Genomic DNA, 19379 nt, shown 5'->3' with positions numbered 1-19379 from the left:
TCTGTCAATACTGCATGCTTAAATAAGGTATATGACCAGTAGGATATGAACATTAAGATTTAATATCAGTATATGTGGTTTGCAGAAACATACTTTACAATGGCAACATGTTATACTACTGACAGAGATCCTCATCATTTTGACAAATGTTCATTAAACAAAGAATGAGAATGTGAGGTTCCTTCTTAACTTTGGAAGTGGCAAAAATCTATTACAAGGTCCATTTATTTGGTTGTTTTTTTTTTTTTTTTCTTTCAGCCACATCTCTTGGCATTCAACAGCACATTTTGCGCAGTTGTCATGGAGATTATTTAGCTGTTATTTTATGACATAAGTATGTCTTGTTTTATTGTTTATCATGCAACTGAAATCATATATGATCATATGATAGCTAAACAATCTCAATGATACTGTAGCTGAACAACATACACGCACTGATATGGGTCATACAATGTTGTAAAAAGCTCCTGAAATCACCAAATATGTGGATGTTGTAATAAAAAAATTGGCCTAACTATTATTCTCTCACTGTGACACTTTACTCTTCATAGCAGGAAAATGTTTCAGGGGGGGAATGAAAAAATAATAAATATAGGATAAAAATACGACAAAAAAACCCCCACCTCATTTTCAGCCAAGACGGACAGTAAATTGAGTGTTAAATCAAGAGGTTTAGATAATATTTCATGTATGGAGTACATATAGACTGGAGATCAAAATAAGAGAGCATTAATTATTAAGTAATAATAGTATGATGAAGATAATGCATTCTGTGGGTAACGGGGGCGGGACTAGATAAGCTTTTGCTTCTCCCGCTTTCCTTTTCAGGCATGTGAATTGTATGATTTAAACTAATATAATGTGTGATGATGAAACAAATAAGTAAAAAAATAATACTTGATTTATTCTGAAATGCTGTCATTTTTTATTGTTCAGAATTTAATAGAAAATCTGCTGTGGCTATACCACTACTTTACTAGCATGCTTTTTTTAAATAACCAAGGCAACAAACACCTTTAATCTGTGAAAAAAAATAGTGAGCAAAATTAAAGAACAGTAACCATTGTGTCAGAAGAGAAGATTTAAACAATGTTTTTTTTTAGGGCTATAGGATTAAAAAATGAACAGTAAGTAAGCTCTTGCTTTGAATGACTTCAGCACATCTGCACCCACAGGACATCACTAGTTTCTCACACTGCTCTGGTTTGATCTGGGTCCATTCTTCTTGCAGTCTCTTCTACAGTTCAGTAACTGTAGTGGGTTTATTAGTAACTGTAGTGGGTTTCTTAGACATTACTTTGTTACCAAGGATTTTCCAGAGATTCTCTGTGGGGTTTATATCTCAAGAAAACATTGTTTAAATCTTCTCTTGTGGCGCAATGGTTACTGCTAGTACAGCAGTGGTATAGCCACAGCGGATATTCTGGGAAGTCTGGGGTACCCTGCTAAAGCTGCTGCCCTCGCGACCCGACCCGAGATGAGATGAGAATAGATCAAGCATTAATAATTTGTCCTCTAATTTTGATCTCAAGTGTACAACAACAATAATTACAAAGTCCTAACACATTTTTGGCTGATAAGGCTTCAGAAACATATTTTTCAAAAGACTCATCCTATCATTTCACAGTGTCCATATACCTGTTTGAGTGACGCTCAGATAATATGAATCCTGTAACACATCTGATGTCAGTGTGACATTTTTTTCATAACTCTGTTTGGATCAGACTTTAAATGATATCTGTCAAAAGGGAAATCGTTTTCCATCACTGCCCTATTTAAATGTATCCACAGGTATAGCACATTTATGGTAATATGGAAATAGAATGTTTCTGTGTCGATGCTGTGGCTTTGAATACCAACTGTGCTTCGGAGCTGTAACAAACAAAGAGACGACCTTCAAGCCTCAAGGGTCAGCCCGTTTGCTGGGACGATTGTAAGGGGTAACATCCCTGGCTTTCCAACTTATGACAAAGAGATAAATGCAGAAATTACAGTCATGCCTGAGTGTTTTTTTGAACCTGTTTCAATTTAGCAGGGCACACAATGAATCAGACAGCAGCTTAAGCAATTAACAAGGAGGGACATTATGGTAATGAGAGCATGGAGCTTGTAAGGTCAGTCTCGTTGTGCATGTTAAGCCACGACTAAGGGCAGGGATTCTCCGCCGCCAGATTAATTGAAGGCAGCATAAAAGGAGTGAGGTGCAGAATTAGTTTACCTGATTTGTCACACATAAACATGTTCTGGAAAAAAAAGAAAAACGGAATCTGGACCAAACTCCAGGTGCATTAATCATTTTCATGATTTGATGCAGGGAAACAAGAATTGGTTTGGGGCTGCAGGGAGCTGTCTGCTGGGTGTGAAAAGACTACCTGATCAAGCAGGTAATCAAGGTGAGAATTAAACACTTAAATCACAAGTCATAGAATGAAATGAGAATCTCATTAAAGAAGCTAGTAAGAGAAACGTGAGTTAGACATGATTTTGTCAAGCAACGATTTCCAAGGTCAAGAAAGAATGTCCACATTCAGTAGAGCTCTCTTAACTGACAAAGATGTTTAGCTCATTTTGAAAAAAAATCCAGCTGGAGAATCGTGGAAGCACAATAAAACCCTCTTAAAATTATTCCTAATATTTTATCGACATTTACGATTTCTTTACATAGCTCTGAAGATACACCTCTTATACACCTATTATGTTGTCTAAGTTCTATGTCTGTGCCCCCACACAGTTCCAATTCACTGATGTTTTGAAACTCAGCAGTGAACAGTGTGAGTTTCTAAACTTCAGCAGCGACTGAGAGAGTATTTTTGGATTTCAGGGCACCATTGGAGGTTAATTGCACATACTTCAGCAACAGCAAAAGTTTCAGCAATACCTTGCTACATACTTAACAATGATTCTACTATTAAACGCCCAGCACAACCTGCACTTTTATATAAAGTCAGCAATTAGTACAGAGAAAAAAACATGTTGATACAATTAAAGATGAAATCCACTGACATATAATCTGTTTATCTCTCCAAATAACTGCAAGGATTAGTGCCTGGTCGCAGAAACTGAGATGACAAAATAAATTTGCATATCCTCACAAATTGGCTGGTATGGGGATTTTAGTGATAGAGGTCATGTCTGAAATGACTCCATTTACTTCTTAGTGCACTAAAATTGCTATATCCTACATATACCATAATTGATATCTGCCATTTAATTTTAGTTTATGAATAAGTAGATGTATGTTCTATTTAAAGCTTCCTACAATGTAAAAGGAAAACATGAGCATTCACAACGTTACTTACTGCAAACAATCCCCAAATCCATTGCATTTTATGGATTGGAAAGACACCGATAATGACGATGGTGATGATAATTTATAGGTTGATATCTCAATTTACGACTCACTATGGAAAATACTGCTAAGTGTCTATTCTATGTAGAGGTTGCAGTGATGGAGTGAAGTCATTTTGGACAAAAGACTGTATATAATAATTGACAATGTGTCTACACTTCCTTCCACCGGGCAAAAGTTACACCAAAATATTCTGGATATGGACACAACCATGTTGTAATTTTGAAGCCAGAGTCCTCGCAGTTGTGATTAGACGGTGGAGCCACAGTATCAAAATTGTCAAGTCAAAAGTCAAACACAGCTGTCAATCGTGATGTTTTACCCTCTTTTTATAGGAGCCGTCAAGCCGTCTGACAAGACTCTTTGCAATTGGTCAACATCACAAATATGTGTTTCAGGGTTCACTAAGTTAGAACTGGAGCTTTTGTGTAAACCCTAGCAAATCCACGGATTGCAGCAACTCTCTTAAAATGATAGTTTTCACTATGAGACGCTGATGTGACCAAGCCTTAAGACTAACACACTGATGTTACAGTCGGTTGAGTGGTCTCCTTCATCTCTGACAGGATGAATCAAATGTTTGATTGCATAGGCTATTCATGGAAGAAATAAATGCTGTTTCAAAGGTTTTTGCCAGCTTCCAGGAACACAATTTGAGGGGAAATAGCAAGTTCAAATCTTTTGCTTTAAATTCAAACATTGCAGCAAACGTTGGCTCCAAAAGTATTATTGTTATTCAGCAAACAGCCATACTGTTCAAACTGCAATTTCAACCGCTGAATGTGAAACAGTGGTGCTGAATAGAAAAGCAGTGTGAGTAAGTAAAGTCTCTGGACTGCTCACGCTGTGCAATCTTTAATGATCTGTGAGTTCATAAGTTACAGCACATCAGCAGTTCACTACTTAAGCACACAAAAAAGTAAATACAGCACCCAAATTAAGCTGTTAATCAAACATTTACGGAACCTTTTACCATGTCAATATGCATTAGCTGCTGACTGATTGCCATTTGTCTAATTAATCAATCCCCACCTTCAAACTCATATGCCATTAATTCAGTGATGAGCAGGGTCACAGCACACTCCTCACACACATAAATCTTCGGCTGTCGCTGATCCAAAAATATCTACCAGCTCTGCCTGATGACTCTCTACGGCACATGAGGAGGTAAAAGAGGTGAATATAAGCACAGATATGATAAAATAGCTCTTTTATTTTCCCTGGTTTCTTGTTCTTCATGTGGACTTAAGACTTAAAATTGACTCTAAGACTCCATGTAGCAGCTTGCGCTGGAAGCTAGGAGTCTGAGCTTTTCGTGTTTTGAAAAGGTACAGTTATTACACACACAGTCCATTTCAGGTCTCAAGTGGGAAACAGTATTGATTGAGCCACAAATCCAACAAAAGGGGCTTAAACGGAGTAACACCCACTCTCCGATATCAATCCAGAAACATGACTCAGCAACATCTCTGTGCTATATAAAAAAAAAAGCGAATCTGTTATTCCCCAGAGGTAAGCCACTGTTTTCAATCAGCAGCCAACATGTTGCTGCTGCCGCCGCCAGTGCTTTCCAACTGGAATCAGACCAAGCAGCTACATCGGCCTAACGTTTAACACCTCAACAGTCGATTTGGGAATACAACACAAGGACTCTGATTTCACTTCTGCCTTCCCTTCACCCACTCTCTGTCCATCTTCTTCTTCTTCTCTTTTTCAGTCATGCCCTTCGTGTCATTTCTCCTATTTCCTCCATTTCTCTCTTTTCCTTCTCATTCCTGGTCTCTGGTGGGTTGACGTTTTTTGGCAAGGTTCCCAGATAAGAGAGTGGTATGAAAGCAGCATGGAGGAACTGTTATTACAGGCAGTGTGCTCTGATCTGAGAGGTTTCAGATCACACTGACTTCTCTTATCTCCCAGGGCTCACAACTCGGGGCACTGAGAATTTCCATTTGACTCCCTCAGGACAACTGGCAAGTAACAGTAAGAGATGCCACTGCAAATCCAATCTAACAGGTCTATCATGTCCAGAACAATGCTTTATATCTTTACTTACCTTGTGTCAGTAAAACCAGACAAGCAGTAGAGAAAAGTGGAGAAGCACACCCGAAATTCACACCGTTTTGGGTAGATTGTCTCACTGTTCAACTGTGAATAGAACTACCACATACCCTTACCCATATGTCCCATATCATACAGGGTTTAGTGGGCTTTACAGGCCTGCTATAGCAAGGTTTGGATCCACTGACACTGCCAGCAAATTTGAAGCAGAAAAAACCCAAACATGATCAGTAAAAAAAATAAATATATATATTAATTTTATGGCAACTGCATAGGCATTAATAAACATTCACAAGTGAATATCAAATGTCAGAGACGTCACCTGCTCCAAGAAAAATACAGTTTATAAAGATAAGAAAAGAGTAGTGGAAGCTGTTTATCCAACAGCTGCAGGAATGTGATGCAGCTGCCTCCAGTTGGCATTAATGGCAGGTTAATGTAAGGTAAGATGCTTTGTTGTTGTCCTGTTTCTAGCTGTTGTCATTAGCTGTGATCTATGCAGTTTGGGTGCAATTTCTATGACTAACTCTTATAACAACAAATTTATTTTTGAGCTCCTGAACACAGGATGAATAAACCCATAAGGCACACTGAACGGGACTAGCTGTCAGTAGCTGGAATAAACTTAGCATGTGCTTTTAAGGCAGCCACCGTATCTGTCCAATCAAGAAGTGATCTATCAGTTTACACACCTCTGGGTTAATCTGTGATAAGCTGGCGTGACTATGAAACGGACCACAACTCAAAGGCAACAATGTATCGTGTTTTTCCAGGTGTGTACTTCTTATCAATATACCTAGCTGACCAATGGGACTGCAATAAGCAGATGAATTTCATGTCTTGAAAACTCATATCTGACAAAGTTGACGGAGGGATTCATTCATTTTCTACTAATTTATTTTGTCTATAACACTCACGGTCATGAAGCCGTCCAGTAGACCAGAGTCAGGTTTGGGTGGAGCCTGCAGTCGCTCCATCGACCATTTCTCGATGATGGAAGCCACTTGGCTGTTCTCAGTGTTGAGGATCCTGAAGCCTGTCATATTCACACCACTGTATCGGTAAGGCTCCACGTCAAGTGCAAACAGATCCTGGAAAAAAGGAAAAATCATTAGAGATAGGAGAGACTTGATTTTTTTTAATCAACTGCCCCTGACACCGCAAAGATGAGACCGTTTTGGGGCTTTTAATAACTTTTGACAAAGCAAGGGTAGGGTCTTTGTGCTCATGGATAATCACCTGGACTGAACTCCACAATATGCTCGCAAAGTGGGAGATGTTATTTTGTGCAGCCAGCAAGGTTCCAGAAGTGCCATTCATTTTCTGATTTGGCGCTTACAAGGACAAAACCCCGACTTAATCATCAGTACAAAAGATGAACAACTGTGTCAGAATATATCTGCTTATTTGATAAGAAAAGTTTGTCAACATAAAAACATAAATTTAACTGTGACTCCAAAAGAGCATTTTTTATAAGAAACATTTAATCATTGAGCTTCAAATTCTGTTCCACTAATGGTGAGCTTAAGCTAAATATTAAACTTTGCAGAAACCTGACAAAATGCGTTGTTTAATTTACAGTACAAACGGCAAAGTAATATCAGCTGAAATGAATATCATGGTTTCAGTTTCAGTTGAGACACTGTGTAAAATATAAATAAAAATGTATTTGCAAATCATTGAAACACCATATGTAACTGAAAATTGCACAAAGACAACATTTTAAAAGTTGAGACAGAAAAAAATAACAATTTTTGAAAATCATTTCCTCATTTAGAATTTGAGGCCAGCAACAAGTTTTAAAACAATTGGAACAGGGTCATTCTTACCACTCTGTTGCGTCACCACTTCTTTTATCAACACTAGGAGACCAGCTGCCGTCATTTTGAAAGTGTAATGTTTTCCCATTCTTGCTTGATGCACCAAAAATTTTCAGTGGGTGACAAGTCTGGACTGCAAGCAGGTCAGTTTAACACCCAGACTAACCGTGTGCTGATAACAAGTGGGATTGTCCCTCTCCTCTTAGAACAGAGGACAATGAGTCCATGATTTCCAAAAAGAAATACAAATTTTGACTCGTCAAACAACAGGGCAGTTTTCCATTTAGCCTCAGTTCATCTTAAATGAGCTCGGCCCCAGAGAAAGCAGCAGCTTCTCTGGATCTGGAAATATATGGTTTCCTCTTTGCATGGTAGCGTTTCAAATGTCATTTGTGGATGCAGCGTATAACTGTGGATGCAGCGTATAACTGTGTTCACAGACGATGGTTTTTGGAAGTGCTCCTGAGCCAAAGCAGTGATGTCCACGACAGAACCGTTTCTGTATTTGATGCAGTGTCATCTGAGAGCCAGAAGCTCACGGCCATCAGATTTCTGGTTTTCAGCCTAGTCTCTTCCATACAGATATTTCTTAAAAATTTCTGAATCATTTAATGATATTATGTACTGTAGACGATGAAATCATCAAATTATTTGCACATTTTTATGTTGAGAAACATTATTCTTAATTTGTTGCACAGTCTTTCACAGAGTGGTGAACCCCTCTCCATTTTACTTCAGAAAGACTCTCTGGGATGCTCTTTTTTCATACCTAATCATGTTACTAACCTAATGCCAGTTGACCTACTTTATTGTTAGATGTTCCACAAATTCAAAACAAATATTATTGTTTTTGTGCCCTTTCCAGTTAAATGAGGTTTCGATGTTGAACACATCCTCATATTCTGTTTCTACACCACATTGGTTACATTTCACAGTGTTTTTGGAAACAGGGTTGTATTTAGAGCTCTCTGGTATACCAAACTGACGGAAAAAACACAATCAGTCAAAAACAATGTTGAAATGATCTCGACCAGTGCACTTAACTGTAAAGACACCGATACTAAAACCTGTACCCACTGACCATATTAGGCACCATCACAGCACAATAGCAGAGACTGCACTGAGACTGTTGTGTTGTAGCACATAATTCTATTAAAACTACGAAACTTTTATATTATTTTGAATGCACTGAGTTAACAACCGTCGTAATGTACATGTTATTCTTATGGTCTAAGAAAATCCAAAAATATTAGAAAACATGAACATCTCCCTCCCAAATACAAAAACTAGACTGCTAAACCACATGTAAAATGTGTGATGTCATCAAGTATTAAGTGTGGAACTGCTCCATAGACAAAGGTAGATAACAGGTAGATGTTAGCTGTCGACTTCTGGTTCGTCTGCGTCTTTTTTCAGGCTATCAGCGTCTTTTTTACATGCAGCATTTACGAATTTCTGTGCATAACTTTCCGTACAATTTCCTATGAACATGTTCATGAGAATATGTTGCTTGATGACATCGTCTGGTTTCTGGCTTTGAGAGAGGGCAGCTCATGTTCACAAATATTGATTTAACATTCCTAGGCCATGAGAAAAACATATTGGAATTCTCAATTGATGTGGTCTTAGTTTCCCTTAACACAAGGTAAGTGAAGAGAAAAGAGAAATCTGGCAGGAAAATGGTGGCCATATGTGGCCTCAGTATGCCTGGTTTGTTCACTCTGCTGGGAGAATTAGGCTCAGCACTGGATTCTGTTTGCCAAATACAACAGTGGGAAATGACAACTACTACAGTACCTCCCCTGCTTCATTCATGTTTGAATTTTACTTTCATCTTCCTAAAAACACCAGAGGGACATTTAATTATCTCACATAAATTGGCCACGCTGAATGGCTGCAAACAGAAAGTGATGTTTAGATGATTAATTTCAAACCAAAGATGATCCCTTTTAACCACAATGTTGAAAACCGCAGACAGTAGAAAACTGAATTATTCCATTTTCAAAGGAACTTGACATTAAAAAGAAGTAACAGTGTGGAGGTGGAACACAGAGCAAGTCAGTGTTTTGGCCAAGGCAACACAAGCAGCCTCTTTTCAATAAGAGTTTAAATTCAGTCAAATCTTTAACATGGACTAAGAGCAAGTTTATAAAGTCAGAGAGCTTAGATTAATGCTCACTAGTGTGTGTACATATGTTTTTGTTGTCTTCTTGTTTTTTTGTGTGGACAGTGAAGAGGACTTTATCCTGAGAGACCAAAGTATTTTAACAAACATATCAGAAGATAACAAGCGGAACTGCGGTTAAGCCCACCGACACTTGCATCTCTCAAATACACCGACGCTACATCTGCAGTCCACCTATATACTATTATTGATTAAAAATTAAACGGCTAGCTAGCTATCTAACTTTGCCATGCTTTCATGCTAAAGCATGCTACTGCTCTGCAGTTTTATTGCATGGATCGGTCACTGGGACAAAATGGCAGCTAGGCTGTGACATATCCAGCTGTTTTCAAACATCCATTAGGAAGACAAATATGAAGGAAGATGAGGAGAATGGGGAGGAAAACATATGCAAGAGCCAAAAGAGGAAAAGAAAGAAGAAAGGGATGAAAAGCATGACTGTGAAAAAAACAAGTATGAGGAAGACGAAGAGTATTAACTTTAGAAAGGTAAAACCCAGAAAGATGAAGTGGAAGAGGAAAAATAAAAGAAAAAGGGATGATGCAAAAACAATAAAGTACTACGCTGTTATTTTCCTTGGCTCTGAAAAAGACAAGGAAAAAAGAACAGTCCAAGGTAATAAATATGAAATGTCTAGCTGAGAAATTGAAGATTAAAAAGCGACATCATCTTGCTCTTTGGATATGCAACAAATCTCCATAGGGATATGGGGCTATGAGTTAGACTGATGGCAAAGCGACTGTGCAGCACAGCCTCATTCTCTACTTACCAGTGTGGTGAAGATATAGTGATAATACTCTGTCATCATCCCCATGGCGAGAGCCTAAGAAAGAGAGTGACAGAAGCAGGGAGAGAGAAAGAGAGATATATTTATAAATGAATAGGGAGGCAGATAAAATATTTTGTCATATTTGTCAGTTTTTGTGGCTGTATTACTGGCTGTATTACCATGTAATGTGAAGAGGCACATATTCTGCTATACTGCAGCAGCAAAGAGCTCAGAGCTATAAAAAAATGAGTAAATAAATTTAAAAAACAAGCGCCCACCAAAAATAAAAAAAACACTAAAAAAAGCAAAAGACAGAGCTCCGATTCATCATACAGTTGGCATATGTAGAGAAATATTGACTATAATTTGTGATTCTATAGACGTGGGACATCTGGGAATAACATGAGGAAGTCATCCTGCAATAATGAGGTCCAAGGTGGAGTTATTGTAAGAGATTGTTTGAAAGCTGGTGTTTGCAACATTTGAAAAAAACAACAAAAAAACCAACAGCTAGTGAGGTGTGATACTTATGCTGTTGATTTGAATGTGTGAAAATACAAGCACAATGTGTAATATTATACTTCTGTTTCAAACTGAATGTATTGGCACTGTCAACCAGGAAGGGAGAGGTGCGAGTAATTTTTGCACAACAGAATAACATATAGAGCAACAATCACTGTAAATGTGAGAGTTTGTGTTTTGCATTATTTCACCACACAGATGGATATGCTAATGCAGCCCATTACTCTAGCAATTATGTCAATATTTGACAATTATGCCCAAAACGAGTTATATCCATTGTCAATGTGTGTCCTTTATATAGGGAAACAGAAATTAAGGGTGTTGAGGTTGGGGTGGTGAATAGGTGTGTTACATCTGCATAAACATTAGCCTTCTTTTTTTTTTTTTTTTTACAGATATTGCAGAAAGCCAGAATAGTTTGGTTAAGGATTTTAGTTTAACATAACATTAACATTCAGCACTGATATGATTTCAATAATATCCATAATTTGCAATATAATTTTTCTTAACTTTTACAAAAAAAAAGCCACACACTCTGGAATCTAAGTTGCCAAAGGCAAATTGTCCATACAAGAACATAAGAACAGTCTGAAAGTCGATTTTTTATTTTTCAGACTTTAAAATTATTATTATTTTTTTTTTATTTAAATAAGCAGAGGTCAGTTCAATAGGATCTTTGAGGTTCAATACCCAACCCTAGTGGAAGTATGATGGAGAATGAGATGTAGAGGCAGATTGGTACAGTGTCATTATTGAAACCAACTTTCCTGGTGAAGAGGAGACTTCAGCCCAATCCCATTTCACCCCTTACCCTTACCCCTACGCCTGAGCCCTACCCCTCGTTTTGCGCATTAAACGTGTAGGGTTATCTCAATGCTCTCTGGCATCAAGGCGTAGATAGTGGGGATGCAAATTATCGATTATTTCATTAATCGATAGTCGTCTTTATCTTATCGATCGATGGTCAATTGATAAGTGGCAATTCTTATGAGAAGCTGAATTTCCCTCTCAACAGGTTAACTGTGTAAACCTTTTTAATGGAATTCCATTGCTAGGCAACAGCCTTGGTCCTTGATAACTTCCTGTCAGCTGATGTCGTTCACATTCACTGCAACAGGATTTAAACTTGGACACATTTAGAATGTTTATGTTTACAACTTTAAAAAGGTCTATACATAATATAAAATGCTATCTTCCTTATGATGTAAAGAAAAAATGCAAATCATATTCCTTAATCACTCACTTGAGGGCAGGGAATGACGTTTTGGTAGCATATCAAACATATTCTGAATAGAAAAATCAAAATATTACACAGGCTACTTAACATGGAAATAAACATTGGAAACATTAATACCAGCAGCATAAAAAAAGTCATTCCTGAATAGAAGAATACAATCAGGGCACCAGACTAACTTTTTTCACTAGGAGTACTATGGCCCCCAACTGAAAATTTTAGGGACGCAACCAGAAATTTTGGGGGTATTTTAGCAGAGAGCTGTGGTGGTGCTGCAGGTGTCTTTGCATAGAACTTGTGTTAGCTGCGGTGTAGCCTACAGTTCTCACGGAGTTAAAGTACAAACTACAAAACTTTTTTGCAGTGCTCTCTGATGTCTAAAAGTATATGTAGAAAAAACAGTCCAACATAATCCAGCACCACATTTGAGCACTGAGGAGGAATCTTGATTAATGGGGAAACAACATGCTCTATTGCAGCTAAATGATTAGATCAATATTCATTTACATTACTGTTGCCTTCACATTCAGTATGAGTCAGACTTGTATCATCTGTCTGAAATTGCCGTCCATCTTGCCAGTGACAGTAGTGAATTCACCAAAAGGAGTATGTACTCATTCACACCATTACCAAAGCAATTTGTCTATAAAAATGCACCTCTGAGAAGAGATTCTAAAGTGGAACCTTTCTCTGTATCATTCTATTATCATCCAGACTGTCTGTGTGTGTGTGCTGGCTGTGTGCCACCCCATTCCAGCTGTATGGGACTATATGGTGGTGTCAAAGTCCTGCCTGCCATGCTGAGACTCACTAAACTAATATGAATCACAGATTAGGGCTGTGTGGAAAGGATGATTAAACAGGCAGGAAGGGATAATGGCCGCTTGTATCAACCTTGAGAAAGCCTCCAGCATTTCGTCTGAGGACCATCCCACTCAGTAGTGACTCACATGCTGCCATTTATTGTGGTCACTTATGGGCAATGAAAATGAATCAATAGGCAAAGGCATCATGCTCAGTTATAATAGCTGTTAAGTTTCAAAACACCAAAGTGCTCCCTAATTGTGTTGTCTGGTGACACTTCTGGGTCTGTCTCAAGCTAAAAAAGGGAACGTTAGAAAAAACAGGAAATAATTAATCTCTTCTAGAACATAGATAAGTACCAGGTTTTTTTTTTACCAGTGATGGTGCGCACACTGTGGAAGATTAGGGGCCACGACCACGGATTTTCTTGGTCGACCAGTGTTCCTCATTTAGAGCGATTAGTCGACGCCTGTTAATAACACCTGCAAATAATTTCAGATTCAAATTCTGAATGTGTCAGAAAATGTGTCAGAAAATACTGTCGGAACATGGGCAGGAAGCGAGGCTAACGTTACTTACATGTTTTAAGGTGGTAGGTCATGTTTTTCTTGCAAAGTTTGCATGTGACCTTCCTGGGGTCATCCTTGTTCTTTTCAAAGTGATCCCATATTTTACAAGTCTTGCCTGACATGATTGGCTATTAATTATTAACTGCCTAACAGCAATGTCGAAGGGACCTGCTGTGTTAAAAAAAAAAAAAAACTTTGACAGTGAGTGAGTGTCACGACTTCCTGTATCTGGCCCTTCAAATTAAAAACCCTACAGCCTTTTAGGCAAGCCACCAGTAACATAGATTTTCACTTAATTTTGACAAGACACGGCTCCAAGTGTTTTGTTTTTTTTCCTGCGACCAATGGACTAATGACATTTTGGTTGGCTAATGATGTTTTGGTAGACCAGTGCTTGGTCGCCTATTTGGGGGCAGCCCTATGGAAAATCAAAGCCAATACATCACTTCAAATTGTGTGTGCATTGCACCCTAAAATGTTGGGAAACGTGTCTTTTTCCAGATGAGAAGAGCAATGCATGTTAAATCCTTGTGCATCCAGTGATCCTAGAGATGTGTAACCTAGCTTACTACAAAGACTGTAAGTGTGTGGGGGGGGGGGCTAGCTTAGCTCTGACAAACATCTCTAAAGGTTCTCCCCAATTGTTAAGCAATTTTTCTCAATTTTAAACTTCACTTATTTACTGGACTGTTTGTGAAGTCTCTCTTTTTACATCCCCCAGGCTGTTCAGTATGTACAGATGCAGCTATAATGTAGCTAGAAGCGTACACACGATAGTATTTGTGTGTGGAGTGTGAATGATCCCAGAACCCACAAGGAACTTCGGTTTGTCTCCTTTTTCTTTCTCGTCTTTGCAATATGAAATAATTTAGATTGTTAAGGTCAGACACAGCGCAAATGACCACTCGCTTAAACCTCCCCCTGAATAGCAGTTGTCCAGTTATGATAGCAACCTTCGCTTGGCTAACTACCATAAGTAATAATCCCTCCTCCCAAAGGAAAGGGGGTCAGCAAACTCTAAATATGGAGTAAAAGGCTGCACTACCGTTTCAGGATGGGAACATTCACAGTGAGAGCATCGGTTCACATTAGTAATGTACATGTAAAAGTAATGCGCACTGTTTGACAATACAGCCATTAAAGCATAAATCGAACCACTGTGCTGCCTGTCTATGTATCTATTTACCTTATTTTCTATGACAACTATGGTGACGCCAACGTCATCCAACTTCCGTGCTCTTACTATATTGTGGACAGGAAGTCGACACCCTTACCACGAGAAATGGCTCAGCTATGATGTCCCATTCATTCTGTGACGAGGAGGTTGTCAAATACAGGTAAGCTATCTAGCTAGAGGTTCAATTGCTTGTTATCTAATGTTAGTGAGTCAGTTTGAACATTACAATTGGCATGACTGCACATGTTAATGGTAAATAGGCCTCCTTTAGCATTGTAAAATATAAGCAACAGCTGGACATCTGAAATCTGAAAAGTTAACGAGTTTGCCAAGTTTGAATGCAGTAATTGTTTAAAGGCATATGTTTACCATAATGGTACTGTATGTTCTTTTTTTGCATGGTAGCAGATTTGTTAGATATTAAACACACAAATTGTATGTCCTCTGCTTCAAAAAGGTTATGTTCTCTTCTGACTGTTCCGTCCAATTTTTGAGCTAGTCTTCGTGCTACACACCAATCTCTGTACAGGACACTGTACACAGAAATTACATTATAGATTCTCATCTGACTGCCTTGTTGTCCTCCTTGTCTTATCTACATCTTAGGGCTAAAGGCTTGGCTGACAGCTGTTAAAGAGTACTTACGATCTCTAACTTATTGGTGCATCATGTAATGAGAATATCAGAGCAAGACAGTCAAGTCTTTCATTACCTCCCATTAGCAGGGTTTCTCTCTGACGTTATTAATGAAAGTAGTCCTTGACCTTCCCCACCAATCCACCACTCAGGCATTGATTAAAAACCCTGGGAGAGTGACAGTGTGCTGGAGGTGAATCATGTTGTCTTTAATATTTGATAAATCCTGCAAGCAGAGGAAATATGAATCCTTGTTAATTAAGTTACTCATTGCAAAGTCCCTCTTTGACACGAATGCTGCATAGAAATGGAAATGTGAAAAGAGAGATACAGTTAATGTAGAGGCTACAAGCTTTTCCTTGTAGGGTATTCCATGGTAATTTGTCATTTTACACAAGCTACAGTGCAACTAATGCCCAACATCACACAAAAAAATTATATTTTAGAATATGTGTTAAATATTTAACTATCTAGTTGTTTTTCAAATAGTTTATGCTCTCAGCCAAAACATGACATGTGAACTTGGGGATCAACTGTCATGTTTACCATTAGCATTTCTAATAGTTCTAAGGGTAGTCGGTTCAAAGTGATTCTGGCCAGCAAGTGCAACTTAGTACATTCATATTTGCGCAAATAATGTTTATCTCAACATCTTTTGATATGTTCTTATGTGAATTTCTGAGATTCATGGTATTATTAACTTGAAATATCAAACATTGTTTTCCTGTGATCTCAATATAAATATGTCACTGTCAGCTTTTTCTGTAAAAGACACAAATCAGTGGAACAGGAGCTGCAGCTCTATCAGCACTTTCAAGACAAACTTTTAAAAAAGGCTCTTAAAAGCTGCTCAGCTCTGTAATCATTGACCTATTTCTATATTATGGTCTTCATGACATGCTTTTATTTTATTTATTTGACAAGCATACATTTGTTACAGCATCTGCTATTATGTGTAGTAGCGCTCGGCGGGGTGGCCGGGGTCTTCTGTCCCAGTGTAGCTCCTTTCGTGTCTCCGGGCGATGTTTGTTGCATGTCGTGTGTCGCATGTCGCATATTTTTGGTGGTGGTTAAGTGGATGACAGTCTGTTTGGAGAGGTCACATGCTGGAGCCTATTTTTGTGTGCTCCGTGTTGGTGAATCAGCACGTCTGTGGCTGTCACGTTGCCAAGCCCTAATATTTTGTGGGTTGTTTTGTACAACTTCAAACTTTGTTTTTATTTTGTATAGTCCTGCTCATGCATGGAAAAGTATGCGTATGTAGCGCATTTGATGCCAATTTTCCAAAAACATTTTCTCTCAATGATACATGTGGCAACTATGATCTTCTTAAAGGTAGATAAAGATAATGGTTATGGCAAATAAACCATAATTAAGGTGTCATTAGGATTAGGCAACTAAAACACTTACAGTAAGGCTCGGCAAGGTTTTTAGATTTAAAAAATGGGATGAAAATTAGACGTTTTTTTCTCTGGGAGCAGAAGCACACTAACTTGTTTTTAAGGTATAAGGTCTATTATTTGGTGGTATTAATCATTTGAACATTAGAACGAACATGACATTGATTTTGCATGCAGCTAGAACTTTCCTACAGCTGTGATGTGGTATGTTTGCTAAGAACAGCCTCATGTAAGTGATTTATGACAATGTGTCATTGTATAAAGAAAGTCATCTGGTGTTTCAAAGTCATGCTATTTTAGAAAGAATCCATATTCTGTTCGTGTTCAGAGGCTGCTGATGCGTGCCAACCTGGTATGTGATACGTATATTTGTTACGCGTCAGCTTATTTGGTTTACACCTAGAATGTAATTATTTTAACACGTTTTCACGTTAAAATATTTCTTGTGAAACAGTAAACAGCTTGGATGTGTATCCTCAGGAATCCATTTTCCTGGGATTAAACCCTAAAGGACTCCATATTTTACTTTCCACCTCACTCTCTAAAGAGCACAATCGCTGTTAAAACACAAGGTTCTTAATAATATCAAATGTTAGCAATGCTGGCTCTGCACGCTGATATTTAATACAAGACAACAATTTAGTCAGATATACAATATCAGTTGAACCCTAAGCTGAAAAATTTTCCACATAATTATACAGACAATTTCATGTTTTGTTGGTACAAAATGTGTCACTTTCAGTTGTAAACACAGGTGTAAGATACAGTTTCAAGCATTACAGCAAAGTATGAACGAGCAAAATGAAGAAGCTGCCTTGACCTGTGCTTCTATTCAGACCCTCACAACTGTCTCCTGCTTAGAACTTGAATGATTAACCTCCACAAGGTAGTGAGACCACAAAGTGAGTTGAGCTATACCTAAAAATATGTACACACAGAGACACACGCACCTGCTTAAGGATCCCAGCAGCCATTTCGTGACCACAGTCAAAGATGATGTGGAACTCTTTCCCCCTCTTCATTTCTTTCAACAGCGGTTTAGCATCCTTGGTATCCGCGGGCAGCTGCCGGATCTTTAACCGGATGTTGTACCGGGATGGCGCCTTTATAAGTTCTTGCAACCGAATCAGGCCTGTAGGGAAAACAACAAAGAAACCTTTTTTTTTCTTTAAGATTTAATTTGCCTGAAGAGTTATTGCTATTTGAAAAATTAGCCAGTCTTGTTCCCATGAGGGCAATGAATTTCCTAAAAGGAAATTCCAAATATATGTACATATTTCTGTAATTGAGGTAACAGCTACTCCAGATTCCTTTGGCAGTGGTGGTTATAATTAGAGTGAGGATAAGTAAGCTGCAAGGATATGTTTCTGTTGTCAGTTTATTTCTAATGAAATCTATTTCTCTTCAACCCCCTCCGCTGCCCTCCCACAATTCTTTATCCTAAACACGTTTTCCCTGCAGTTTTATTTCCTCTTTCCACATCTCTTTCCCTGTCGTATTTGTCCTTTTGATGTTACCCACATTACCCAGAAACAGTCTGCACCACCTCAATAGTAGAAGACCTCGATCCAACTATACAAGTATTTTTACAAACACAACAGAACAAAGACTCATATCAATACTGAACATGACTTGACATTCACCATTCATCATAGATGACATTGATTCTGTGCTCACTATTGATTCCTCTCTTCCTCTATATGTCACTCACTGCTGTGTATAGGATATTTGTGAAGTCAGCCGTGACTGGGACTTCAACAGAATCATAAACATCTTAATTTTGACAGATATACTTCCATTAAAATGTTCAATGAGTATTTCTCTTCTCAGAAGCCGATCGATCATTTTTGTGTTGCAGTAGATTATATACTGAAAGTGCTGTAAATGCAGGGCTAAGTTTATTCAGAATGGATGGTTATAGTTGCACTTCTTGTTGTTCCCTTTATACAAGCTTATTTTATTGAAATTGCTACTATTTTTTTGTACGTTAAAAATAACCTGTAGGAATATTTTCTAATTAAGAATGTTTAGTCTGAAAATAAACAGTGAATGGTTTGCTTGATTTTTTTGGAATGTGTGAATATTATGGGTCAGTTGTGCTCTTGTTGCACCTATTTCAATATCATCCAAAGCTCGCCAACTCCATCTTGATCTGCTTTAAAGACCATCACGAAGGGTTGCCCCACTTTTTTTTTAATCCACACGATACATCTGAATTTTTAAGATATGATATTTTGAGATGAAGGTGCTGAAATACAAAGCGAAGAAGTAAACGATTATTATACAGTGGAAAACGATGCTGAGTTACTGCCATTCTACTCTGAATCCAATTTAAAAAGTGAAAATGATCACAGGTAATGTAATCAAACTGCTGGACACCAGGTGCTTTTTTAAATTCTTGTACCGCATCAGTCATGACATCTATAAACAGGCATATCGGTCTGTTGCGGCAGTCCTGCGTCTCTGCCCACAGCCCACCATCCCCAGCTGTTTTGCCTGTGGCATTATTTGTTTACTTCCTGCTCCAGATGAGTGCACTGCACCGTGGGAAACCAGCCTGCAGTCTGCTGGAGCTTCAGCAGCCAGTCACTGGTTTTTCATTAAATCAAACACTCTGTCGCACACTGATGATGATATCTCCAGAGTGTTGACCTGTGAGACACTGGCAGTGTTCCATTTAACCATCTCATGACAAAGTGACTTCTAAGCTGTGGTTGACAACATCTCAGCCACAGAAACACTAATGTGTATAATATAAACAAACCAGACTATACAGGTTTGAAGCTGTGTCATAGAGCCCACAGAAGTAACCATAGGAGAACTTGATGGGCACAAATATGTCTTTATATGTGAGAA

At 38.3% G+C, this 19379-nt stretch overlaps 1 protein-coding gene across 1 annotated transcript in view; it reads right to left on the bottom strand.

Moving 5' to 3' along the window:
* grik2 (glutamate receptor, ionotropic, kainate 2) overlaps positions 1 to 19379 on the bottom strand; it is a gene marked incomplete at its 3' end in the record, with an annotated part of 251776 nt that overhangs the window by 131307 nt on the left and 101090 nt on the right. The window contains exons 4-6 of the mRNA XM_083919135.1: positions 17474 to 17655; positions 10182 to 10235; positions 6325 to 6498 (exon numbers count right to left, since the gene is read on the bottom strand). Of these exons, the coding sequence (XP_083775261.1) occupies positions 6325 to 6498; positions 10182 to 10235; positions 17474 to 17655 (410 nt within the window). The remainder of the gene's footprint in view (positions 1 to 6324; positions 6499 to 10181; positions 10236 to 17473; positions 17656 to 19379) is intronic.

This window comes from Echiichthys vipera, assembly GCF_963691815.1.
Source record: "Echiichthys vipera genome assembly, chromosome: 8".
NCBI lineage: Eukaryota > Metazoa > Chordata > Actinopteri > Perciformes > Trachinidae > Echiichthys > Echiichthys vipera.
This window is presented reverse-complemented; position numbering and strand designations above follow the sequence as displayed.